At 43.2% G+C, this 27,723-nt stretch overlaps 2 protein-coding genes across 5 annotated transcripts in view; one reads left to right on the top strand and one right to left on the bottom strand.

Annotated features, from left to right (window-relative positions):
• Positions 1-312: 312 nt before the first annotated feature.
• RPL6 (ribosomal protein L6) lies at positions 313-5,731 on the bottom strand. Of its 2 annotated transcripts, none has more exons than XM_041729485.1 (7): positions 5,714-5,731; positions 4,459-4,689; positions 4,270-4,368; positions 2,863-3,006; positions 2,297-2,345; positions 1,527-1,711; positions 313-503 (listed from the first exon to the last, which is right to left on the bottom strand). In XM_041729485.1, exons 2-7 carry the CDS (start codon positions 4,687-4,689, stop codon positions 351-353), a joined length of 861 nt encoding a protein of 286 aa, XP_041585419.1. In that variant the 5' UTR covers positions 5,714-5,731; the 3' UTR covers positions 313-350. The 2 variants fall into 2 exon arrangements, with proteins under 2 accessions (XP_041585419.1, XP_041585418.1); XM_041729484.1 differs by lacking the exon at positions 5,714-5,731 and adding an exon at positions 5,533-5,686.
• An 11,230-nt stretch (positions 5,732-16,961) lies between these two features.
• Positions 16,962-27,723, top strand: part of PTPN11 (protein tyrosine phosphatase non-receptor type 11) — an 84,411-nt gene continuing 73,649 nt past the window's right edge. Inside the window, exon 1 of one of the 3 annotated variants that reach the window (XM_041728899.1) lies at positions 16,962-17,204. In XM_041728899.1, coding sequence (XP_041584833.1) covers positions 17,191-17,204 — 14 coding nt within the window. In that variant the 5' untranslated portion in view covers positions 16,962-17,190. The remainder of the gene's footprint in view (positions 17,205-27,723) is intronic. The other 2 variants (XM_041728898.1, XM_041728900.1) reach the window with 2 other exon arrangements.

The following is a 27,723-nucleotide window of genomic DNA, read 5'->3' as shown; positions in this document are numbered from 1 at the left end:
GGACTTAGAGTTGGGCCAATGGGGGAGAAATGGAAGTCTGTGGCCTAAAGAGCAGGGCGGTTTCCTGTCCTCATAGTCCAGTATTATCTGGTTCAACGATGACCTGGGAAAAAATGCAGGTGGGTGCTGGGTGACAAGCCAGAGACTGAGGGAGCTAAATGCTAGTCCAGAGCCAACAAAGAGAAGGTTCCACTACAGCTGGTACCACCCATTCAGCTCCCACTCCTCTTAGCAGAGGCTAAGATCCCACAAGCTGGCCGAGTCAAACCACACTTCCAGGCAGGTAAAAAAAAAAAAAAAAGACACAAAAGAAATGGATCAGTTGTTTAATTAGGTTCTTTGTAAGAAATTTAGAACACCAATTTGTGAGGGTAAACTCCATTTGTGAGAGAAAACACAGAGCGGAGGTAGCCCTGAAGCTGAGGAACAGCTTTGATTTTTGGCAGAATTTGCGAGTCCACAGCTTTCTGATCAACCTTGCGCTGCTCTGTAATCTCGTATTTCTAGGTGGAAGAAAAAAAGAAAGAAAGAATTTAAAAGTAGGGCACAAGTACCAGACTCTAGCTAACCCAGGAATTCTATCTCACAAGTACTCAATCCCAGGGAGATTTAGAAAGCAACTTTGACCATCCCTTCCTTAGAAGGCTGTGAAGTATAATCTTGTTTTTAATATAATAAAAATAGTAGCTCTCTTTCTTTTCTCCACTTCAATACACATCAAAGATCAGCAAGGGTGGGGGCACCTGGGTCAGTCAGTAAAGCATGTGACTCTTGATTTCATCCCAGGTTATGATCCCACCAGGGTTGTTGAGATTGAGCCCTGTGTGAGGCTCTGCACTGGGCATGGAGGCTGCATGAGATTCTCTCTCTCTCTGCACTCCCTCCTCTGCCCCCCAAAAAAGGATAAATAAGGGTCAACTCCTAAAAGAACAGCAGCAGTTAATTCACAGAGCTCTACCAAACTCTCAAAAGGATTCTAGGCTGAGTTCTCAATTCCCATTAAGAATCAATGAATTCGGCAGCCCTGGTGGCTCAGTGGTGTAGTGCCACCTTCAGCCCAGGGCGTGATCCTGGAGAGGGATGGAATCCCAGGTCAGGCTCCCTGCATGGAGCCTGCTTCTCCCTCTGCCTAGCCCCTCAAGAATAAATAAAAATCTAAAAAGAAAAAAAAAAAAAATCACTCAATGTTGAGGAACCTGGGTGACTCAGTGGTTGAGCATCTGCCTTTAGCTCAGGATGTGATCCTGGGTTCCAGGATTGAGTCCCACATCAGGCTCCCCACAGGGAGTCTGCTTGTCCCTCTGCCTAGGTCTCTGCCTGCCTCATGAGTAAACAAAATCTTAAAAAAAAAAAAAAAAAAAAAGACCAACAACAACCACAAACCACTGAATGCAGCACCACCTTGAACAAGATTATTCCCCAGATATTCTCTTTATTTACTTCTCTTTGTCAATTCTTAACTTTGTTTTCACTCCCACCCAGGGAAGCTGGAACTATCACAGGCGAAGACAGAAAGAGCAGCTTACCTCCTTCTCTGTGTCAAAAATCTCCCCTTCCTGGTGTCTGGGTTTACGCAGCTTCTTCTTCTTGAAATAAGCATCAGTGAGATGTTTGGGGATTTTCACACTGCTTATATCAATTTTGGTGGAAGTGGCAATGACAAATTTCTGGTGTGTTCTACGCAGAGGAACTCGGTTGAGGGCCAGAGGTCCTAGGGGGAAAAAAAAATCAACATACTGAGGGAAAGAGAAAGCAAAGATTTAAGAATGGATTTAAAGAAATCCAATGAGATGAATTTTCTTTTTCTCAGCATCTGAATCTCAAGCTGCTCTCTCTACTGCCAGCATTCAGACTTTTTCAAGATGTTTGTCCATAGCTCCCCCGCCTCAAACCTTAAGTGTCCAAGCTGGGAGACAGCACTGTCGCTCATACACATTGGCCAAAAACACAGGTCCCTGACAAATTTAAACCAAGCACTGCTCTCCAGAGTGAACAGTACACTTTTTACCTGTCTGGCAACTGTCCTTTGGTTTCAAGTGGCAGATCAAGTACAACTCTTATGCAGGATCATTCCTTGGGGTTAATAGCCAACCATTCTGCACTTTAGGTGGCAGTTACTTAGTGGTATGTTGCCACCCAGAACTTAAATACCCGCTTCTTTAGAATTCAGGTGTATGCAAGACAATGAAATGGGGTAAGTAATCTCACAGCACTGGAACTTCCATGTAGGTGGGAGCAAAAATACATTTGAAAATATAAAGTTTCTGAGAATATAATATCCTGGTGATTTTCTTACCAGTCACAAGTAGCAAGCCACTGCTCAGTTGCTTCAGGAAAACTACCCTCTGTAAATTAAAGACATTTCTGTGATTAAAAACAGACTTCTAAATTCATCAAATCACAGGCTTTAAATTTGGTAGAGGAAATTCCAAAATATGTATCTGCTTAGCAATTCTGGAATGAACTATACAAAACCACCAACAGGGGTGACCCTTGGATATGAGCGATACTTTTGTGTGCTAGTTTATAATGAGCAGCTATTAACTTCTAACAATAAAAAATTTAAAAGAAGGTAACATAACAACTCAGTAATTCTATCCTGCAAAATTATCCTGAGGAAGTAAATATATAAACACTTTTGGGTATAGGGGCATATGAATCAACTGTAATAAGTACTATCAACAGTGGGAAATGGTAATTTATTGGATATTATGGACTAAACCACATTACAGTAGTGACTGGGCTGCTGGTATTGTTATGCCCTCCCACCTCAAACTACAGGTAACATAGGCAAATAAAGAAACTCTACCCAGAGCGTGAACACATTAGGATTAAGCACCTGAGCTGAGGGGTTCTGCTCACCTTGCCTCTGTGGCGCCCAGTGAGGATGATCAAAATGGTCCCAGGAGTGATGCTAGCTCGCAACTTTCTCACATGCTGACTGAAAGGTTTTTTGCCATGGCTCAACAGCTTGCGAGGCACATCTTCAGTAGGATAATACCTAGGCTGCAGGGAATCCATAGGTCCAACTTATTTAAACAAGCTAATCAGATTAGTATTGCTGGTTGTGTCAGTCTTAACACTGGTTATACCCCTCTTCGCCTATTTGAAATGATTTACATAATTTCACTTCCAAGTAGACAGTAAATTCAGAAAAGATCAATGCTGCTTATCCTTTCCTAGGCAAAACACAGGAGAGAATCCATTTAACTAAAGGAACAAAGACAGAAAGCATTAAGCAAGTTACCTTTGTAGGCTTGGGATTAAACCAAACTTTGGAATTATACAGCAAGCTCTGTGTCCTATCGTTACACACTGTGCCATAGCAGTGATTCTCAAGCTTTTCTGGGCTCCTGGAACTTAACCTAATCTGTACATCTCCAGAAACGCTTCTGACACACATTTTGGAAGTTACAGAGGAGGCATGGCTTGTTTTTCCATTCAAATTGTGTTCACATACTTCACATTAATGTGCATGTCTCATTACATCACTACCATGTAATGCACAAAGGAAAACAAAACAAGACCCCACACAGACTATTACGTGTATGACAAGTAACTCACGATGACCTCCTGCTTTTATCACAAACATTAGTACCTAACAGAAAAACCAGCCCACAAAAACTATGACAAGGAATCAAAGCACCATTTTCCCTCTGGGATAGTAATTTTCAACTGTGATGACCATAATCCAACTGGGAATATTCCCAAAATGGAAATTACAAACATCGAGAAAATGTTGCGGCTTGTGGGTGTAAAGAGGAGCCAAACAACAGTGCTCTGGTATATAACTGCTCCACAGGCCTGGCAGCATACTAGGCTACATGCCCCACTTAATTCTCGCAACACTCTGAAGTAAACCTTTATTCTTTATAGGCGAGGAAATAAAAACACAGAAAAGTAATTCTACTTAAGATCAAACAACAAATGTTTAAGAAGCCTGGTGTAAACCCAGAATCCTCCATTAGTAATCCTCTGCCCAACACAAACTTCTAAAACCCACACAAAAATCCCCTCCTGGGGGAAGCGGGTGGCTCCGCGGTTTAGTACCACCTTTGGCCTAGGGCGTGATCCTGGAGTACCGGGATCGAGTCCTCTGCGTCGGGCTCCCTGCATGGAGCCTGCTTCTCCCTCTGCCAGTGTCTCTGCCTCTCTCTCTCTGTGTATCTCTCTCATGAATAAGTAAATAAAACCTTAAAACAAAACCACTCCTGGTATTCAAGCTTCCACTAGGCTTCCCGTTTACAGTCTCTTCCAAACCTTACTTACCATTTTGCGAAGTTTGACCACTCGGGTACCACCATTCTTGTCACCACCAACTGGTTTTGTAACGGTAGCAAGAACCTTCTCCTTCTTTTTCTTTTCAACCTATCACGACACAAATGCTTCAAAGTCAGAGGCAGACAAAAATTTTTAAGGTGAAGATGTAAGTCATGCTCAGTCATCTTCAACCCTTACCCTGGATTTAGCTGCCGAATACTTCCTCTTGTACATGGCTTTTCTGGAATACATAGCCGATCGGGAATATCTGCCAATTCCTCTGACTAGGACAGGGTTTCGGCTGCAGTGGGGCTTCCCCTTCTTTGGCGTTTTAGCCTTTAGGTTACCCTTCTTTGCCTTGCCACCAGCATTAACCTTCTTAGGTTTCTTCTCCTTAGTATCCGGCTTCTCGGCTTTTTCGCCCGCCATCTACCAGGGTATGTTAAAGAGAAATGCATTGCAACAATTATCCCATGACAAAACATTACATAAACAGTACATTGATAAGGCTTCACCCTCTCTCCCCTGTAAGATCTAGGCCTTCCAAAGCCACACACATCGCAACAGCCCTCATATATGTAAACATTTGAAGAGCTCTTACATTTGCTAAGTATTTAGTGGTCAAGGGGATCCCTGGGTGGCTCAGCGGTTTAACGCCTGCCTTCGGCCCAGGGAATGACCCTGGAGACCCGGGATCGAGTCCCACGTCAGGCTTCCTGCGTGGAGCCTGCCTTGGTGCCTCTGCCTCTCTCTCCTTATGTGTCTCTCATGAATAAATAAAACTTAAAAAAAAAAATTAGTGGTCAAAAGTCCCTATTCCACTCGTTCACTGTTGCTGGTTTGTGATTTAGAAATCTAACAAATCGCCACAGGTATGAAGCAGTGAGGCCGGGCCCGGAAACCGTTGGTTTCCAGGGCTTTTGCGCTTTTCAGACTGCTGTCTCATTCAAGAAACTCGGCTTAGGAGACGAGAACGCACAAACACCAGCCCAAACTCAGGGCGGACTAAACAGCGCAAACACAAGGGGCGACTTCCGGTCGCGGACGTGGTTAGATGGAAAAGTAGCATTTGGCCTCAGCCCCAAAGCCCAACGTGGCTCAGACAAGTTCAGAGCTGTGTTTTGGTACCCGAACCCGGGATTCCGGAGCGCGCGCCCTCACTCTGGTCCCTGAGGCCCCACTCCTCAGCTACGGATCCCCAAAAGGGCCCCGTATCCCCAACCCAGGGGGGTGACAAGCAGCCGGAGTTTCGGAGCCTCTCCGGCACCTCACCTCACCCTCTTCGCGCCATAAGCAAACCCAGGCGAGATAAATGAACCGTCTGGGAGGCCTCTCAGTTGGCCCCGACCATGTCCGACCCCTGTAGGTGTCCACTTGAAACCCTCCTGGTTCGGATGGCGAAGGATTGGGGATTCCGAAATCGAGTCTTGCAGAGAGGACCCGCCATTCTTACCTTGCAAGATGGAAAAGAGAACTAAGATCCCCGCTTCCGGTCTATAAGGCATCACGGGAGATGCTGAGTATCACGTCCTTCCTGATCTGTGGCATTATGGGAAATGTAGTTTTCTCTCCTTTGATGGTGTTCTTTCTTTTCGTGTGTGTGTGTGTGTGTTATTTCTTTTTATAAGAGGCAAAAGCGAAGAACACTTTGAAAATGTTTCATTTTATAGACCAATCAAATTCTCAAAACACTTTTGGAAGCTGACATAAATTACAACTTTTTATTTTGCTTACTAAGGACATTAGAAAGGACTATCATTTTCAAAATAAGAAAGGATACTTAGATGAAAAACCAAATCTCCAAATAAAGTGAAATCATTCCTATGAAAGGCTCGTTGGGGACCTTCCATGGACATTTTCTCCGCAGTTGACTTAGGGCCAATATCCCCTCTTCAGACTATAGATTATGCTCAACGGCGGAGAGTCAGAGAAGCTAGAATCTAACATAAGTAAAATAGGAGTGCCTGGCTGAATCAATTGCTAGAGCATGTAATTCTTGATCTTGGGATTGATGAGGTCGAGCCCCACATTGGCTTAGAGATTACTCAAAATAAAATATTTTTTAAAAATTAAAAAATAATATGAATAAAATACATTCCCGTTCTCGAAGAACACACATTCAAAGGAAAAACAAACAGAAAAAATGAATAATTATAAGATATTTATTCTGGGAGATTTAGGAAACTTTTACAAAAGAGTTGAGTTTCATGTTGGATTTGGAAGAATATAAACACATTTGGCAGGTGAAAGTGATTATTGGAAGAATAAAAGCAAGAAGCATGAAAGCATGTTGGAGTACAGTTGTTCATCCCTTCTACAAGCATTTCTGGCTACTTTGTACTTCTTTTCTTTTGGAAGTTTTGTTTTACTTCATTTTATTTATCAAAGTATAATTGACACACATGTTGCATTAGTTTCAGGTGTCGTGCTCCTTCATTTCTTTTTTTAAAAATATTTTAATTTTATTTACTTATTTATTTTAGAGTGATAGAGCGTGCCCATGAGCAGAGTTGGGGGCAGAGGGAGAGGGAGAAGCAGACTCCCCACTGAGCAGGAAGACCCACTCAGGGCTCTATCCCACAACCTGGAGGTCATAACCTGAGCTGAAATCAAGAGTCAGACGCTTAACAGACTGAGCCACCTGGGTACCCCCAGATTCTTTATTTCTAAAATGAGGATAACAGTATTACCTGCCAGGGCACCTGAGTTGGCTCATTGGGTTAAGCATCTGCCTTTGGCTCAGGTCATTATCTCAGGATCCTAGGATCAAGCCCCAGGTAGGGCTTCCTGCTCAGTGGGAGTCTGCATCTCCCTCTTCTGCTGCCCCTCCCCCTGGTCATGTGTGTGTACCCTCTCTCTCTCAAATAAATAAAATCTTAAAAAAGAAAAAACAATATTACCTGCCTCACAGGGTTGTTGGAAAGATTAAATAAATTATTGTACACAAAATCATAAAGAACACTATTTGATGCATGGTAAATGCTAGATAAATGTTAGCTCATGTTACCATCACCTGTCCCCCTGCATGACACCACTGTCATCAACACCAACATCATAGTTTTTTTTTTTTCCTTTTTTAGATTTTATTTATTTATTTATGAGAGACACACACAGAGAGAGAGGCAGAGACACAGGCAGAGGCAGAAGCAGGCTCCATGCAGGGAGCCTGATGCCAAACTCAATCCCAGGTCTCCAGGATCACACCCTGGGCTGAAGGCAGTTCTAAACCGCTGAGCCACCCAGGCTGCCCCACCAACATCATAATTATTGGAGATTCTACTATATGGCAAATATTCTGCTAATGTTTATGCAGCTAAGAGAATAAGAAAAATATTGTATGTTATGTAGTTAGAACTGTGTTATGTGCCTTGCTTTATTTCATTTAATCCTCTCTACAGCCTATGAAGGGTTCTATTATGAGGACTCTGGGGCTCAGAGAGGTCAAATAACTTATTCATAACATGGATTTGATTTTAGAGATTGTACTTTTAATTATCCATCTGTAAAGATTAAAGAGATGACTAGGGACACCTGGGTGGCTCATTAGGTTAGGCCTTTGGCTCAGGCCATGATTCCAGGGTCCTGGGATTTTGCCCTGCATAGGACTTCTTGCTCGGTGGGGAGCCTGCTTCTCCCTTTCCCTCTGCCTTTCCTCCCTGCTTGTGTTCTCTTTCTTTCTGTCAAAAGAATAAATAAAATGTTAAAAAAGAAAGATGACTAATGAAGATGAATAAAAGTTCTTTGCTCATATTAGAATTATGAATACTTATTACCTTTGCAAAATAAACAAAACACTGCATCCAAGCCCTTAAGACAACATATATACATATGTGACACCTTTTTGGCTTGAATTTTCTATTCTCTTTCATTTGCTTGTGGCTGGTGGAGAGCTTTTCACCTTTTCTTCAGATCTAAGTCACCTGCTTTGTGGTTGTGTTCCCTGGGAATCATGTAGTCTTTTTCCCATTCTGGTTGACTGAAGATACAAATAGAGTGATCAGATATCTCTGAAAGCCTCAGAGATTTCAGTGGAAACCTTCAGACTACAGTGAATACAGACTGGCTATACCTGCTGAAACATGCAGGTTTTAAATGAGTCTGTCTTCCTTCCATACAAATTAAGAATGAGTGTGAGTCTAATAGGCTGCATTTTATGCCAGTGTAGGATTATTCACTGTCTGGACCTGTAATATTCCCAAGGAAAAGCTTGGGCACTGCTCTTTTTTAAGAATGGAAATGTCAGCACCTTTATTTATTCAGCTTCCTGAGCAAAACACCTCCTAAAAACAGGTACTTCAGAAAGTGTATTGGGGAAGAAGAAAGAAAGAAAGAAAACGAATTGGAATGAATGAAGTGCAGAGCTGTTCACTTAAGCCCCTAAAAAAAACCCCAAAAAACAAAAGACAAAACAAAAAAACCCGACAACTTAGAAACTTTCACGTAGTACATGCATCAAAATATTTGTTAAATTACCTGCCATTAAAACAAAAAACATGGATCCCTGGGTGGCTCAGCGGTTTGGCCCCTGCCTTTGGTCCAGGGTGTGATCCTGGAGACCCAGGATCAAGTCCTATATCCGGCTCCCTGCATGAAGCCAGCTTCTCCCTCTGCCTTTTCTCTGTGTCTCTCATGAATAAATAAATAAAATCTTTAAAAATAAAATAAAAAACATAAATGAACCCCCTCTTGTGTTTTGTTGTGGTACTGCAAAATTTACTGTTCATTCCTTGGACAAAATATTGTCAATATATTAGTTATAAAGTAAATGTTATTATCAAGCACCTCTTTTTGTCATATTTAAAATACTTTTAAATTTGTGCAGTGCTTGGGGGTGCCTAGATGGCTTAGTCGGGTAAGTATCTGCCTTTGGTTCAGGTCCTGGGATTGAGCCCTATGTTGGGTTCCCTAATAATGGAGGGGTTGGGGGGGGGGTCTGCTTCTCCCTCTTCCTCTGTCTCTTCCCCAGCTTGTGCATGCTGGCTCTTTCTCTGTCAAATAAATAAATAAACAAACAAACAAACATCTTTTTAATTTTTTTTAATTTTTTTAAATGACTTCATTTATTTATTCATGAGAGACAAAGAGAGAGGCAGAGACACAGGCAGAGGGAGAAGCAGACTCTCTGCAGGGAACCTGACATGGGACTCCATCCCAGGTCTCCAGGATCACGCCCTGGGCTGAAGGTGGCACTAAACCTCTGAGCCATCCGGGCTGCCCAATAAACATATATATATTTTTAAAGATGTTTATTTATTCATGAGAGACACAAAGAGAGAGAGAGAGAGAGAGAGGCAGGGACACAGGCAGAGGGAGAAGCAGGTTCCCTGCAGGGAGCCCCATATGGGACTCGATCCCAGATCCCTGGATCACGCCCTGAGCCAAAGGCAGTCGCTCAACTCCTGAGCCACCCAGGCGTCCCTAAATAAACATCTTTAATAAAAAAAATTTTTTTGCACAGTGCTTCATTAAGTACAAAGCAAATTTTTCCTTTTTTTTTTTAAGATTTTATTTATTTATTCTTGAGAGACAGAGAGAGAGAGAGGCAGAGACACAGAGAGACACAGGCAGAGGGAGAAGCAGGCTCCATGCAGGGACCCCTAGGTGGGACTCATTCTGGGTCTTCTCTAGGATCACGCCCTGGGCTGAAGGCAGGCGCTAAGCCGCTGAGCCACCCGGGCTGCCCGCACCCCCCCCCCGCGCCCCGCCCTTTTCTAAGATTATATTTATTTATTTGAGAGAGAGAGTGTGAGCACACACAAGTCAGGAGGGGGCAGGGAAGAGCAGTGGGAAAGGGAGAAGCATACTCCAGGTTGAGCAGGGAGCCTGATGTGGGGCTTGATCCCAAGATTCCGGGATCATGACCTGAGCCAAAGGCACATGCTTAACTGACTGAACCACACAGGTGCCCCCAAAGCAGACATTTTTGCAGACACTAAATCATTTTAAGCCTCAGGGCAAGTAAGAATGTGAAGTAGGAATTTTTTCCTATAAAGATTTTATTTATTTATTTATTTATTTATTTATTTATTCTTTTTATTTTTTAAAATACTTTGTTTATTCATGAGAGACACACAGAGAGAGGCAGAGACATAGGCAGAGGAAGAAGCATGATCCCCGCAGGGAGTCCGGATGTGGAACTCGATCCCCAGATCCCGGGATCATGACCTGAGCCAATGGCAGATGCTCAACCACTGAGCCACCCAGGTGCCCCCCTCCATGAACACTTTTAAGAGAAAATTGAGTAACTGAGTGAATCACTATGTTGACCTTAACTTAGAGAGGTATTATCAATGTTGTCAATATCATCCGCATTTTATGAACATCACATGCAGAAGCTTATCATCAGATCATATATCAAGTGAACTCCAGGTTATAAGGTCAGTACCCTCTGTGTAGTACAACTGCCTGCTGATTTTCTGTCTTTCTGTGGCACCAAGAGGTAGGATTCAATGTGTCTGTGTGACATTGTATAACTCACTTATTGTAAATGAGCTTCAGTTCTTTCATATTAAATGCCTCCTTCAGTGGGACCTGAGTGGCTCAGGCAGTTGAGGGTGTGACTCTTAATCTTGGCCCTGGTAATGATCTTAGGGTCATGAGATGGAGCCCTGCCTGGAGCTCCACTTGGGGCTTCCTGCTCAGCACAGAGTCTGCTTGTCCCTCTCCTTCCCTCTCTGCCCCTTCCCCTGCTTGAGCACTGTCTTTCTCTCTCTCTAAAATAATAAATAGTGATCTCAAGTCCTGCATCAGGCTCCCCAGGGGGAGCCTGCTTCTCCCTCTGCCTATGTATCTGCCTCTCTCTGTGTCGCTCATGAATAAATAAATAAAATCTTAAAAAATTTATATCTCATTAATTTTTGTATGTGTTGATTATAGTTTGAATAATAATATCTTGATATATTAGATTAAATATATTTGCATTGATTTCACCACTTTTTACTTTTTTAAGTGTGACTACTGTAACTTTTTTTTTTTTTTTTTTTACTGTAACTTTTAATATTACATATATGGCTCACATAGTTGTATTGGACAATAATGCTGGTCTAGGGATATTTGTGATACATTAAGAGGAAAAAATTAAGTCACAAAGATATATACATCTTTGTGATTATATATGCATATGTATACACTCACTTTTTTGAAAAAAATTATTAAAAATTTTTTATTTATTTATTTGAGAGAGAGAGAGAGAGCATGAGAGGACAAGCAGTAGAAAGGGGCAGAGGGAGAGAGGGAGAAGCAGATTCTCTGCTGAGCAGGGAGCCCAATGTGGGTCTGGATTCCAGGACCCCAGGATTATAACATGAGCTGAAAGTAAGCACTTAACCAACTGAGTTACCCAGGTGCCCCCAAATTATCTTTTTTTTTTTTTTAAAGATTTATTTATTCATGAGAGACACACAGAGAGAGGCAGAGACATAGGCAGAAGGAGAAGTAGGTTCCCTGCAAGGGGTCTGATGGGAGACTTGATCTTGATCCTGGAACTCCAGGATCAAGCCCTAAGCGGAAGGCAGATGCTCAACCACTGAACCACCAAGCATCCCAAAATTATCTTTATTATAAGGGAAATACACAGCAAAACAGAGCTGGAAGCTGGTGTGGATGGAAGATCTGGAAAAACAATCAAACAAGCTGCTTAAACATGGCTTCCTGCTGTGAGGGAGAATGATTTGGCCTGATCTTTCCACCTTTACTGATTCAGATAAATCCTCTTAGCAGGGCTGGGCCCAGAGAGCCCCATTTTCCAATTTGTTCTCTTCTTAGGAGTTTGGGAAAGTTTAGATAGTTCTCAGGCTTTCAAGATATAGAGGACAATGGGGAGAAAGAAAGGATGTTACATCCCTTTGGTCTGGTGTTACCCCATCCTCATCCCTCAGTATTTGTTGATGCCAAAGAGATGAACTGCAGGGAATTGGAGTAACTTAGGCAGCAGTACACTGAGCAATGAGGCTGTGTTGATGAGGAAGTAAGCAGCATCCTACTTGGTGTAGAAGCTGGCTAGGAGAGTACGAATGGAGAGATGCTGAAGAATTTACTGGAAGAGGCAAATTGGAGTCCGTAGTCCATCTGTTCCCAGAGTGTCAGTAGCTGGACTTTTCTTTGGTCAAGGGTCTCAAAGGCTATCCTTTCTACTGAATGTAAGAGGACATACATCGCCTGCTGGCTTCAGAGGCAGCAGAAGGCATCTGACTCCAGGCTCATCTGACTCCAGGCTCCTACCCACACAGTTAATATAATATACATAATGTGGGGGCACCTGGGTGGCTCAGCGGTTGAGTGTCTGCCTTCAGCTCAGGGTGTGATCCTGGGGTCCTGGGATGGAGTCCCACATCAGGCTCCCTGCGGAGAGTCTGCTTCTCGCTCTGCCCTATGTCTCTGCCTCTCTCTGTGTCCCTTATGAATAAATAAATAACATCTTAAAAAATAAAGTACTTCTAAATGAATATTTTTTCTAAGTGAACATTTCTTAAGCCTATTCTAAACCAGGTACTCTACTAGGCTCTGGGCATATAAAGATGAAGAAAGAGGCACCTGGCTAGCTCAGTCAGTGGAACATGTGACTCTTGATCTCAGGGTCGTGAGTTCAAGCCACACATTGGGTGTGGAGCCTACTTTAAAAATAATGTAAAATAAAGGTGAGGAAGATAGTGAGTTTATTCTAAAAGAAACTTGTAAGGGAAGAGACAGAAGAATCAACCAACAATGATGTTAAACTGTGTTAGGGGCCTATGGAGGGATGAATAGGCAGCCCCCAAAGCATAGGGAGGGAGGGTCTCTATTTTATTCTCAGGAATAAAATTCAGGGGTGTGTGCAGAGAATGATTCCTGGAGGAACTGATTGAGTTAGAACTGAATCTTGCCTGATGCTTAGTTTTCCAGATGGTGATGGGTTTAAAGGGTGTCCCAGAAAGAAGGAACTAAATTTAGGGAGACAGGGAGGCCTTTGGAAACTGCCTGATTATGTGAGTGAGTGGGAGTAAATAAAGCTGAACAGGTAGGCATTGTTCATATTTAGAAGGGCCTGATGTGCTAATGGGAGGTTTTCATTTATTGCTAAAGGTTTTGAACTCCCCCATAGAACAGGAGAATGGTATGATTAGATTTGTACTCTCAAAAAGATCATTCCAACAGCAGAATGTACAGATATAGGAAAGATTGGGGAAGCAATGGTTTCTGCATTCAAAGAGTTTACAGTTTAGTTTGGAAAAGAGACAAATAATAACCGGCATTTAGCAAGTCCTTACTTGCCCAGCACTAAGTACTTCATAAACAACAAATCTTTCATGTTTCACCACCTACCCTATGTAGTAAGTAGTATGGTGATCCCTCCATTTTACAGAAGAAGGAAACTGAGACACAAGAGAAGTCAAGTGACTTCCCTATGGACACCCAGGCAGACAGGCTGAGCTTTGCAGATCAAGAACTTATGATAATGCGTCGTAGAGTAGACTGTGTGTTTAGTTCTAAGCTAGGATAGGTGTCTTGGGGACCATCTAACCTGGACCAGGAGAATCTGGTAAGTCTTCCTATCCCAGAGTTGATGACCTCTAGTTTGAGATTTCAGGCATTAACTAGAGTTCATGAGGTGGGAAGTCAGAAAGAACCCTCTAGAGAGAGAGGGGACAGATTGTGTAGAGAGCCTGGACTGTGCAAGAGCATGATATATTGAGGGGGAACTGAAGGTCATTGAGCATAGCTGGGTAATAGAGTGGCGAGAAGAGGGGCTGGTGAAGTAAGTGGGGGCCAGATTAGGTAGTTTTTTAAAAATGTTATTTATTTATGCATGAGAGACACACAGAGAGAGGCAGAGACACAGGCAGAGGGAGAAGCAGGCTCCATGCAGGGAGCCAGATGTGGGACTTGATCTAGGGACTCTGGGATCACACCCTGGGCCAAAGGCACGTGCTAAACTGCTGAGCCACCCAGGAGTCCCCAGACTAGGTGGTTAAAATATTTTGTTAATTTCATCCTCAAAGCAATGAGTAGCCATTGAAGTATTCAATGTAGGGAGTGACTAGTTTTGCATTTTAGATTATTCTGGCTATTATGTGAAGAATGGGTTGGAAAGGGCAAGCCTGCAGGCCTAAGATGAGTTAGATGTTGTTTGAGTCAATAACACTTGGCCTAGACGGCCAGAATTGAGGGGGTCTGGAAAGAAACAGGGTGGACAACTGCTTGTTGAATGCCTATTACATAAATTAAAATGACATATATTAAAGACAAATTTTGTAAGGATTTTAATTTTTATTTTTTTAAGGATTTTATTTATTCATGAGAGACACAGACACACACACACAGAGACGCAGAGACACAGGCAGAGGGAGAAGCAGGCCCCATGAGAGAGAGAGAGAGAGAGAGAGCGAGGCAGAGACACAGGCAGAGGGAGAAGCAGGCTCCATGCAGGGAGCCTGATGCGGGACTCGATCCCGGGTCTCCAGGAACAGGCCCTGGGCTGAAGGCAGCGTTAAACTGCTGAGCCACCCGGGCTTCCCTGTAAGGATTTTTTTAAAAAAGATTTTATTTATTCATGAGAGACAGAGAGAGAGGCAGAGACATAGGCAGAGGGAGAGGAAGGCTTCTCTTGGGGAGCCCTTGCAGGACTTGATCCTGGGACCCTGGGTTCATGCCCTGAGCTGAAGGCAGACACTCAACCGTTGAGCCACCCAGATGCCCCCGCCCCCCCCTTTTTTTTTATCACCAAGGCTGAAGCAGTGAGCACAATATATGAGGGTTCTCTTAAAGGAATGAGGTGGGAGCACTGGGAGGAAAAAAAATGATTTTGGAGCTACATAGACATGGGTTCAATTCTGACCGTCACTTACTAGATCTGTGGCCTTTAATGAGTTACAAGGACATTCATCAGGTAAAGGCTCTACCTTCTCATTCTGGTCTGAACCACCATCATCTCTAGTCTGGAATATTACAGCATTGTAGTATTCTGAACTAGTTTGTTTCCAGACTTGTCCTCTTGATCTGAGTCTCACAGAGTACCCTTACTTTATTACTTTACATTTTAAAACATGGATTATATTCCTTTTCTGCTAAAAAATCTTTCAAAGGCTCTCCATTTTATCATTCATTTAAATAGTCTACATATATATGACCTTAGATCATCTCATGGTGCCTGGGTGGCTCAGGCCATGATCTCAGGGTCCTGGGATAGAGCCTTGCATCAGGCTCCCTTTGCAACAGGGAGTCTGCCTCTCCCTCTCCCTTTATCCCTTCCCTACCCTATTCTCATGCATGCTCTCTCTCAAATAGATAAAATAATACAATCTTAAAAAAAATTGGGAGTACCTGGGTGGCTCAGTCAGTTAAGCATCTGCCTTTGTCTCAGGTCATGATCCTCAGGTCCTGGGATCGAGCCCCATATAGGGCTCCCTGCTCAGCAGGGAGTCTCCTTCTCCCCCCCCCCCCTCAGGAAAAAAAAAAAAAAGGCCTTAGATCCTCTCTATGGTGTTCTCACTTCATCTCTTACTGCTCTCCCTTCACCCCTTCCACCTCCACCTGTGCTCCAGCCAGAGACCTCTTCATAATTTTTGGGATACAGGAGGCAGCCTCCTGCCTTAGGGCTTTTGCACTTGCCTCTCCCTACGCCTGAAATGCTATTCACCAGTTATTACCACTGACTGCTGCAGGATCAGATCTATACTCCAATTGTCCTCCTCAGTGAATTCCTACACTACGAAGGCAATAATATAGCAGCGACTGGATGGCACAGTGGGTTGAGCTGCAGACTCTCGGTTTGGGCCCATGTCCAGATCTCAGGGTCTGGCGGTTGAGCCAGGGCGGAGCCCCACCCCGAGCCCACCACTCAGTCAGTACTGGAGTCTGCTTGAGATTCTCTCTCTCCTGCTTCCCCTCCTCCTTGTGCTCTCTCTCTCGCAGATAAATTAAAAAAGCAATAATATGGAGGGGTGTGGAGAAGTGGCAAGAAAGGAGGATGGAAGTACAGTATTGTCTCCAGTATTTTAGCAGGGATTTCTGTTTTTTTCAGTTCACGACTGTACTCCCATAGTTGTGTGGGGTCTTGTCTTGTCTTTTCTTTTCTTTTCTTTTCTTTCTTTCTTTCTTTCTTTCTTTTCTTTCTTTCTTTCTTTCTTTTCTTTCTTTCTTTCTTTCTTTCTTTCTTTCTTTCTTTCTTTCTTCTTTCTTTCTCTTTCTCTCTTTCCTTTCTTTCTTTCCCCATCGTTTAAAACAGTGCCTGAAAGAGAGAAAACCTTCCACAGATGTTTAATTATAATGGTAATCCAGGTAACAATCCCAAAGCACTAGTTCTAGGCATTTTGCATATTCAATCTTCCCGAGAATACAGCTCCTCTCTTCGTTTTACAGAAACGAAGAAATGGCGAACCCCGAAGCTCAGAGGCTCGGCCCCTGCGAGGTTAGCCGGGCGGCGAGCGGAGCGGCGATTTGTGGGACGAAATGAATGAAATTCGATTTGGCAGTCAGGGCCGGGATGCAAACGGACAGGGCGGAGCGGCCGCGGCGGGTTCGCGCACGTGCGCACGCTCGTGAGGGCGCCGCGCGCGCCCCGCAGCCCAGGCGCACAGGCGCACAGGCGGGGGAGGGGGCGCCGCCGACTGCGTCGCGGCGGAGACTCCACGGGGCCGCCGCACTGCCACTACCCGCCGCCGCTCAGTCCCAGGCCGACGGAGAGCAGGAAGTGGCGGCGGGCGTCGCGCGGGGTGACGTCACGGCGGCGCCGGCGGGGATAGGCGGGGGAGGAGGAGGAGCGAACCGGGCTTGGGGGGCGGCTGCACAGTCTGCGGGATCCCCAGGCCTGGAGGGGGGTCTGCGCGCGGCCGGCTGGCTCTACCCCCGCGTCCGGTCCCGAGCGGGCCTCCCTCGGGCCAGCCCGATGTGACCGGGCCCAGAGCAGCCTGAGCAAGGAGCGGGTCCGTCGCGGAGCCGGAGGGCGGGAGGAACATGACATCGCGGAGGTGAGGAGCCCCGAGGGCCCGGCCCGGGCCTCGGCCCCGGCCCCCGCCGCGTTCGATCAGCCCCGCCCGGGAGGGGGCGCCCCTGCCGGGCTTCGGGCGACGTCCCGGGGGTCGCGGGGGCCGGCTGCCTCCCAACTTGTCGCCCTCCCGGGGTCGGGGGCCCGGCACCGCCGCGCCCCCACCTCTCGGGTCCCCATTCATTTCCTGCCTCCCCGAGTTCCGGCTCTCGCAGCCCTGGGGATGCCCGTCGGGACCGGGGCAGGTAGAGCCGCCCGGGGAACCGCGGACGCCAGCGGCCCGGCTCGGCGCCGCATTCCTGACCCATTGCCTCATGAGAATTGCCTCATGGTGATTCCGAAATAACCCCGCTCGCTGGGGGAGGCTCCTCGCCCCGGGACGCGGGAGGGGAGAGGAGGGAGTTTCGCAGGCCGGGGCCCCGACGGTCGAGCCGCTCTGGGTCACTCGGTCTCTCGCTTGCCTTTGGGGGCTTCACTCAGGAACTTGACCCCCTTTCTGTGGCTCTTTGCACCTCCCCCCCCCACCCCTCACGTGCCAGAAATGGAAAAACTGACTGTATCTGCTGCTATTAGAAGTATTTCCTTCCTCCGCGGTCTTCGCTTTGGGAGATGGGAGGGAAGGGAGCTGTATCTCTAGTCAGTTAATCCTTAACCACGGCTTGGAAAGGCAGGTACCATTAATTGCCTCCGTTTTACGGATGTGGAAACTGAGGCTCAGAAGTTACATGCTACTAAATGTCAGGATTTGCACCCAAGAATCAGAAGGAGGATTAGTGAATTGATGGGAGCCTTTGGAAGTTCGGGGTAGTAATAACACTTCTAATAGCTAACGTTTATTTAGCTCTTCCTGTAAGCCAGGCATCTTTAATCCTCCCTATAACCTTGAGAGAAGAGAAATTATTCCTTTTATTATTATTATTATTATTATTATTATTATTATCCTGGTTCTAAAGATGAGTAAACTGATTTTCAGAAGTTAGGCAGCTAGCTTGAAGCCACTCAACCAATTAGTGGTGGAGCCAGAATCTCCCCCCTCCCCTTTTCATCACCATGTTGCTATTATTATTTTATAACTGTTGTTAATTGTTTGTAAGCCTTATTTTGTTGTTGAACTGTAGCGTGACCTACTGTTTTCAGATAATGATCTTGTTATTTTGCGTTGCCGCTCTTTATATACGATTCACACATAAGATCCATTGTTTGGCCTTTTCCTTTATTGTCTTGTTATGGTCACTGTCATAGACGTTTGAAAAACTATTTCAAGCTGTTGGGGTTATTTGAATGAGAGAATTTTTAAAATATTAGGAATGCCTTTTCAAAATACACCTGCACGTTACTCAGTCGTGGAATGGAAAGGGGGAGAGAAAAGAAAACCAAGAACTCTTAGGAAATTGAGCGATTTGGACAGGTCTGTTGGCAAGTGCTTACAGATCTGGGTAATATATAACTTTATTTCAACAGGACAGTGTATAGCCTCAAATGTTCTAATGTTTTAGGGAGCTTTTAAATAAAACAGTTGTCTATTCTTTAATCTGTCAAATAGTCATTGAACCTTTTGTTACTTGTGTCTGCTCTTCCAGACAAGTAAGGATCTGCTTCTTTAGGAGACAAAAAGACTGGGGGTTGGGGGTGGGGAAGGGGCCGGGTAGTAATAGACCCTACATTGTCCAGCTTGTTAGTGTAGAAGTGGAGAACTAGGGGTATAGCCAAAGCTGTAAGTGGCAAAGATCATTCCTTTTCTTTGGCCCTCCTATATTATGGAAAGGAAATGTGTGCCACCTTAAAAGTCAGCTTGTAAACATAATGCTTATAATTGGGAATTATTTATTCTATTTTCAGATTGCAGGTCTGTTTTATTTTTGACCAGCTTTATTGAGGTAGAAATGACACACAATAGATTGCATATATTTCAGTGTGCAATTTGTTTTTTTGACACATGCATAATCCTCACGAAACCGTCTATCATAGTCAAGATAATGAACATATCCATCATCCCTTATGATATTTCCTTATGTCCTTTTTAATCCTTTCCTTGTCAGGTGACCACTGCTCTGCTTTCTGTCACTACGCATTAATTTGTAATTCCTAGAAATTTTATATATAAATGGAATTTAATGTTTGGTTTCTTATGCTCAGCATAATTATGTTGAGATTCATCATGTTGTAGTGCATATCAAAAAGTTCATTTCTTTGGGCAGCCGGGGTGGCTCAGCGGTTTAGCGCCGCCTTCGGCCCAAGGTGTGATCCTGGAGACCCAGGGTCGAGTCCCACATTGGGCTCCCTGCATGGAGTCTGCTTCTCCCTCTGCCTGTGTCTCTGTCTCTCCCTCTGTGTGTCTTTCATGAATAAATAAATAAAATCTTTAAAAAAAAAAAGTTCTTTTTTTTTTTATTGCTTGGTAATACTTCATCGTATGGCTGTACTACAAACTACCGTTTATCTGTCCACCTGTTGATGGACATTTGGGATGTTGTGGAGTTTGGCTATCACAAAGCTGCTGTGAATGTGCACAAGAAGTATTTACTAAAATACCTTTTGGGGGGAATGGCTGGATCATACAGTCAATGTACATTTAACTTTTTCAGAAATTGCCAAGCTGTTTTCCAAATTGGTTAAACCATTTACATTCCCACCAGTAGCATGTGAGTTTTAGTTACTCCACATCTTGGCAACACTTGGTATGGTCAGTTTTTAAATTGTAGCCATTTTAGTGGGTGTGTCATGGTACCTCATAGGGTTTTATTTTTTTTCTTAAGATTTTTTATTTCATTTATTTGAGAGAGAGAGAGAAAGCAAGCAAGCAAGCAAGCATGAGTGATGAGAGGAGGAGCAGAGGGAGAAGCAGACTCCTCATTGAGTAGGGAGCTGGATCTTAGGACCCTGAGATGATGACCTGAGCTGAAGGCAGATACTTAACCGAGTGAGCCAGCTAGGTGCCCCTCATTGTAGTTTTTTTTTTTTTTTTTTTTAAGATTTTATTTATTCATGAGAGAGAGAGAAACAGAGGGAGAAGCAGGCTCCATGCAGGGAGCTTGATGTGGGACTTGATCCCAGGACTCCAGGATCACGCCCTGGGCCAAAGGCAGGTGCCAAACTGCTGAGCCACCCAGGAATCCCCTCATTGTAGTTTTAATTCTTATTTTCTTTGGTGACTAATGATATTGATCATCTTTTCTTTTTTTTTTAAGATTTTATTTATTTATTCATGAGAGTCACAGATAGAGAGAGAGAGAGAGAGAGAGAGAGAGAGAGAGAGAAAGCGCCAGAGACACAGGCAGAGGAAGAAGCAGGCTCCCTGCAGGTTGCCCTATGTGGGACTCGATCCTGGGACTCCAGGATCATGCCGTGGCCTGAAGGCAGGCACCAAACTGCTGAGCCACCCAGGGATCCCCTTGATCATCTTTTCTTATGCTTATTTGCCATCTGTATATTTTCTTTGGTGACATGTCTATTTGATAAAATATTTTCCTTTAGTTATTTAAGATTAAAAAATTCTTTATTCTGGATATAAGTCCTTTATCAGAATTGTAAATATTTTCTCTTGATCTGTGGCTTGTCTTTTTATCCTTTTCTTTTTAAAGAATTTACTTATTTATTTATTTGAGAGCACAAGCTGGGGGGAAGGGAGAGAGAGAATCTCAAGCAGACTCCTCTCTGAGTATGGAGCCAGACTTGAGGCTCCATCCCAGGATCCTGAGGTCATGACCTGAGCCAAAGGCAGATACTTAACTGACTGAGCTACTGAGGCGTCTCTCTCTCTTTTTTTTTAAAGATTTATTTACTTATTTGAGAGAGTGAACGAGAGAGTGAGCATAAGTGGGGAGAAGGGCAGAGGGAGAGGAACAGAATCCTCAAGCAGATTCTCCAGACCCCTATGAGCAAAGAGCCCCTGATGTGGGGCTCGATCCCAGGACCCTGTGATCATGAACCTGAGCTGAAACCAAGAGTCAGATGCTTTACCGACTGAGTCCCATTGTCTTTTCATCATTTTAACAGTGTCTTTTGAAGAACAGAGGTTTTTAATTTTGATGAAGCCCAGTTTATCAATTTTTATTTTTGTTTAATTTTAAAGATTTTATTTTTAAGTAATCTCTACACCCAACATGAGGCTTGAACTTACAACCCAGAGATCAAGAGCCATAGGCTCTGCTGACTGAGCCAGCTGGGCACCCGTCAGTGGTTTTTGTTTTTGTTTTTGTTTTTAATGGATCATGCTAAGGAATCTTTGCTTAACCCAAGGCCTCAAATATTTTCTCAAAGGCTTTAGGTTTATGATACATTTTGAGTTCATTTTTGTATGTGATGAGGTGTGGAGATATAGATGTATGTGCACATATACAGATATATGTTTTCGCATATAGATATCCAGTTTTGGCACTGTTTGTTGAAAAGACTGCCTCTTTTGAATTTGCACCTTTGTAGAAAATCTGTTGTCCATTTATATGTGGGTCTGTTTCTGGACTTCATTCTGTTTTATTGATCTATTTATCTGTCCATATGCCAATAACACATGGTCTTGATTACTGTTTTATTATAAGGCTTGAGATCAGTGGTTAGTCTTCCAGCTTTATTCTTCTCTTTCAGTTTTTTTTTTTAACTTCTGTATTCAATCAAATAGTTCTTGAAACAGGCAGGATAAAGCAGTAAGATTGGCAAAGATATTATTCTTTTGGTTGAGAGAGAAAGAAGAGAAAAACATGAATGAAGATTGCAATTTCAGGTAGTAATAGCTGCTGGGAGAAAAAAACAAAGCAAGTGTGGATAATGTTAGTTTGACAATTTTAATAATGATCTCTCTGAGGAGGTGAGGATAGGAGTTGACTCCTGAGTGACCAGTATTCTCAATTTTGTTTTGCTTAATTATCAAAATATTTTTTTTCCGTGTGTTTAGGATTTAGATTTTGTATGCATTTAGTAATTAAAATGTTAGTATATTCAGTATGCTGATAATTCTTAAAGTCATAAGTAGGGAAATGAAGGCAGTGAACAGTGATAGACTTTCTTCCACCCCCCCCCCCCCCCGCCCCGGGTGATTTAGCGGTGGTAGTACCGTTTTTAGATTTTGAGATTGCTTGCGTGCCCCACTCTGCCTTGCTGAGCTGACAAAACTGCCTGTATTCTCCAGGCCTTCTTTCAGCATATGGCAGGTCCTTTACATTTGCTTTGTTCTTCTGAAAGATGATGTATGGTGACTTGAACTGAGAGGAGGAGAAGATTTAGCTTGTTCTCAGACTCCAGGCTTTTGGTTTATCTGTCGCAGGTCAAGTACATTTTGTCCCAGGCTCTCCCTGGTGGCCATGCTGGTTTATCTCCTGTGGGAGTAAATAAACTTGCCTTGCTGAAAAATAGCAGTCCTGTGCCTTTCCAGTTGCGACTGAGATGTCTTTATTAATGTTGTGTCCCGATATAAGCTCAGAGTTTTGGCCAGAGCTGCTCAAAGTGGGGACACTGCTAAGATTACTTACCCTTCTTGCACATGGTCAGCGCAGAGACTGTTGGAGGCACACAAGATCCTGAAAAAGCAGAGCCAACTCTTTTTTGTGATTGTTACTAGTGGGCCTCAGTGTACTTTGGTAGGCAGCTACTGAACAATAGGATACTTATTCTTCCTTCTCTTTGGGAAACAGCACTGGCCTTCCAGCATTGACGTTCCTAAGGCAAGGTGGGACACTGCCTTACCTATAAGGCAAGGTGAATGCTCATGCTCTGTGGGAGCTGTGGACTGCAGCCAAGGCTTTGAGACCCTTAACTGAAATTCAGACTCCCTAGATGGCAGTTCATTCATCACTGAGTTTTGGAGGGTTGTGTGCATTTTGCAGACTTACATGTCCTGTGGTCTTGACAACACTGATATGTGGATACTATTTATGGTTGCAAGAACACTGAATTCAGAGAGGGAGACAGACTTGTGTGCCAGCATCAGATGCATTTGATAAAAGTAGTACCAAATTGAAATAGAAATTTATCAGTATAGAGATGCCTGGGTAGCTCAGTGGTTGAGTGTCTGCCTTTGGGTCAGGTCTGTGATCCTGGAGTCCTATGATCGAGTTCCACATCGGGCTCCCTGCAGGGAGCCTGCTTCTCCCTCTGCCTGTCTCTGCCTCTCTCTGTCTCTCATGAATAAATACATAAAATCTTAAAAAAAAAAAGAAATTTATCAGTATAGAATATTCTGTTTAGAACACATGTACACGCATACCCATGATATATACATATATATGCGCTATATATGTCTGTCTATACACACATACGGTATACAGGCATACACTATGTGTCTTTTTTCTTTTTTTTTTTTCATACAGTATGTTTCTTATAAAGGTAATGGATTCTAGATCCAAGTCTTTATCATCCCATGGAGCCATGCTAACGAAACATTGATCCACTCAAGAACTATTTATTGTGGAATTACTGTGTGCCAGGTGCTGTGCTAGGCGCCGAGTATTCAGGTGTTACGAAAAGAGCAAGTGTGGAAGTGCTGATGTGCGGAAGTTCTTGAAGCACTTTAAGAGCTGAAGGGAGCACACTGGGGACATTGGGGAGGTAGGTGGAGACTGGACCACACAGGCACTTGTAAGGTCTTCACTGGTCATGTGGAGCATGGAGAGAAGTTTGGATTGTATTTTAAGAGCAGCATAAAGCCATAGAAGGTTGTGATCAGGGGAGTGGCAGGAGGTGGTCAGTTTAAAAATATCCTTTTGGCTACTGTGAAGGAAGGATTGTAGGGGACACGAGTGGACTCAGGGTGAGCAGACAAGTGAGAGAGAGGCTTTGAGTTAGGGTAGAAGCTGTTTGTGCAAAGACTTTTGGAGGCAGTTTGCTTTCATTACCTTGTCATCAGAGCCATGATGCTGACCACTGAAACTCTAAGATACAAAGACAGAGCTATCTACTACCTTTAAAAAACTTCCTTCACAACAAACAAACAAACAAACAAACAAAAAAACAAACTTCCTTCACAACTTTTTTCTAGTTCTCATTACTTAGACTGCTTGCCCCTATTGACTACCCTTTCTTCATAACTTTTTTTTTTAAATTTTTTTATTTATTTATGATAGAGAGAGAGAGAGAGAGAGAGAGAGGCAGAGACATAAGCAGAGGTAGAAGCAGGCTCCATGCACCGGGAGCCCGACGTGGGATTTGATCCCGGGTCTTCAGGATCGCGCCCTGGGCCAAAGGCAGGCGCTAAACCGCTGCGCCACCCACGGATCCCCCATAACTTTTTTTTTCTTTCTTCATAGCTTATCCTTTTCCTATAGGATATTAAAATTTAATTAGAAAAGATGAATATTCCTATAATCTGCAGAAAGTACCAAACTGTAAACTTTCTCCCCAAGGACAAAGATAATTTTTTTTTTTGAGCAGCTGGTAAGAAAGATATACCCAATGTCATTTTATATTTAGTTGAGAAACTGAAATTAGACTTTGGATTCCTAGTTTAAATTCTCTTCTTAGCATGGCAGCCTCGAATAAGAATAAGTTCCTGAAATTATAAGCCTGCTTGACTGTTTCCCCACACCCCTGGGGGAAGAGGGTGCAGTAGATAAAACAAAATATTCAGCATCATTGTATTTTCTTTTTGGTTCATCAGCATTTTTTTTTTTTTTTTTTAAAGATTCACTTGACATAAATAAGTTCCTAGCTTGGGAGAGCTAAGCCTTTGCAGAATCTGTGTTCACTGATGGGGAGGGGTGGGTGGTGGGGTGGTGGGTGGTGTCTAGATTTCTGGTGTGATTTCCCAGCAAATTATGGGTTTGTAAACTCTCCTGCAGGCAGAGATTCTGTCTTTTGTTTCTTCAGACTCACTCGGGCTCATGTGTTTTAGGCATTGATTTGTGGCTGTTTCTCATAAGTGGTGGTAGTGATGTGTATGTGTGTGTGTGCATGCACACACACTTTGAGCTCTTTCGAAGAGATGGGTGGTACCTGCCTGGGCCATGTATAACCCAAGATCCTTACTAAATGATAATGCCAGAGGATGGTCAGTTAGAAGTTGTCAGGGGCCAGCAGGTTTGCAGGTATTAGAATTAGCAAAAAGGGAACACTTTTCCTCCCCCCACCGTGTGACTTTTTCTCTACTTCCCTCTTATATTTTATCCTACCTGTTTCTTTATCCTTCTCCCAAATTCAGCCAACAGCCATTTATCAAATACCTACTATATACATGGGAGGACTGGGAATTTATCTGTTTCTTCTCATCTTGTCAGGATCCATGGTATTAATCACTTTGTTGATATACTCAAATGGAGTTCTACTAATTTGCCTTTACCCATCTTTTTAGGTAATACAAATGTATTTAATCTTTCTTTCTTTCTTTCTTTCTTTCTTTCTTTCTTTCTTTCTTCCTTTCTTTCTTTCTCTTTCTTCCTTTCCTTTCCTTTCCTTTCCTTTCCTTTCCTTTCCTTTCCTTTCCTTTCCTTTCCTCCCCTTTCCTTTCCTCCCCTTTTCCTTTTCCTTTTCCTTTTCCTTTTCCTTTTCCTTTTCCTTTTCCTTTTCCTTTTCCTTTTCCTTTCTTTGAGTAACCTCTACTGTTTACATTCACACCAGGTAGGAGATGGGGCCAGGCTTTGAGATGTGTAGCCTCAGTGCCTAATATTACAATTGTTCATAATCCTTGAGGCTAGCCCCATAATATTATTTCTACTAGTTCTACTCTTTGTCTTTACCTTCACTAAGATCTAAGGGACTGAGTGAATTCTAACTTCTTATTAGTGATAAGCATGCTGCATATCACGAATTGTCAGTGTTTGAAGACAAATATTAAATATAAGTGGAAAAGGTTTTCAGTGCTTACCAGTGCTTTTTGGAAAAATAGCTAAGGAAGAAGAGTTTAAAGTAAATCAAAGCTCAAGTAGATAGATTATGGACTAGAACTTCTAATTTCTAATTATATGCTCTTTGAAATAATATAGGGACAGCCCCTGAACCCTGAAGTTAAGTTTATTAAAAGGCAGTGTAACATAAATGATACATATGTCAAAATGGCCTATGTGATACTGACATAATTATGCATGAGAAGAATCTTTCTTGCTGTCTTCCACCAGTAATAATGATGATAACAAAGGTGATAGCCAATGTTTATTAAGCTCTTACTCTGTCCGGCCTTTGTGCTAAATGCTCGTTACTGTTTCCCCTGTAAACATCACCCTCCTCTGTTCATTCTTAATAACATGATAGGTATAATGGTAAGTTGTAAAGGAGATAATAGAGTTTATTTAATAAAGGGGTAAAGAGCCCACCACTGGCCTATCTCCTGTTGCCAATCTACCTGACGGGTAGGGTGGTGTTTACCAGGCTTCACCTTCAGTAATGGAAGTCACTTTTATATTGTCTTTTGCACCCTCAGCATCAGCAGGATAATCTGTGTAAGCATTATTTCTGTGAAACATGCAAAGGTGAGAACATGTGGTTGCGGTAGGATAAGGGTCACAGTAAGACAAAGTGTGGGTTTAGATCCTGCTTTAGAAACTTTTAGAAATAAATAGCAGAATGTAATGATTACATTGGCACATGGCATTCAGTAAATATTGCGGTAATTTTAATCAGCCATGATATATGATAGCCAATACTACATTATTTTGTCATTGGTATCAGAGCTGGTTCACAATTGCTGAAAAGCATTTGCAATAAACATGGAGAGATCTTTTTTATTTCATAACTTGTAACTTCTCATTCAAATATATAATATTGGTAGTTAAACTATAAATGTGTTGTCTTTCTGTCCCCATATTCTCTCTCCAAGTAAGTTCTCATCTTTGTTTTACTTAGTTTCTTTTCCCTGTCATCCCTTTTTCGTACCTTATATAGCCAGCTTCAGGAGTAAGGATGGATAACATAACTGACGTGAGTCATGCTGGTGACTTTAGCAAAATTTTCAGAAAATTTTATTTACTTGGATTTTTTATTTTTTTTATTTTTTTAAAATTTTTTGTTAACTTTTTAATTTATTTATGATAGTTACAGAGAGAGAGGCAGAGACATAGGCAGAGGGAGAAGCAGGCTCCATGCACTGGGAGCCCGACGTGGGATTCGATCCCGGGTCTCCAGGATCGCGCCCTGGGCCAAAGGCAGGCGCCAAACCGCTGCGCCACCCAGGGATCCCAATTTTCAGAAAATTTTAAAATAATTTTTATCTTTTACTTGGGATTTGTTTCAATCTTCAAGAAAAGTTACAAGAATAAGAATATTGCAAAGAATATGCAAGTGGATGGAATACCATTTAGCCAGACTCACTACTGTTAACTTTGCATCCCATTTGTTTTATTTTATTATTTTTTTCCCATTTTTTTTAAAGATTTATTTATTTATGATAGACATAGAGAGAGAGAGAGAGAGAGAGAGAGAGAGAGAGAGAGGCAGAGACACAGGAGGAGGGAGAAGCAGGCTCCATGCCAGGAGCCTGATGCAGGACTCGATCCCGGGACTCCAGGATCGCGCCTTGGTCCAAAGGCAGGCGCTAAACCGCTGAGCCAACCAGGGATCCCTATTTTTTTCCCATTTGTTTT

The sequence above is a fragment of the Vulpes lagopus genome, chromosome 14 (assembly GCF_018345385.1).
Source record: "Vulpes lagopus strain Blue_001 chromosome 14, ASM1834538v1, whole genome shotgun sequence".
Taxonomy (NCBI): domain Eukaryota; kingdom Metazoa; phylum Chordata; class Mammalia; order Carnivora; family Canidae; genus Vulpes; species Vulpes lagopus.
This window is presented reverse-complemented; position numbering and strand designations above follow the sequence as displayed.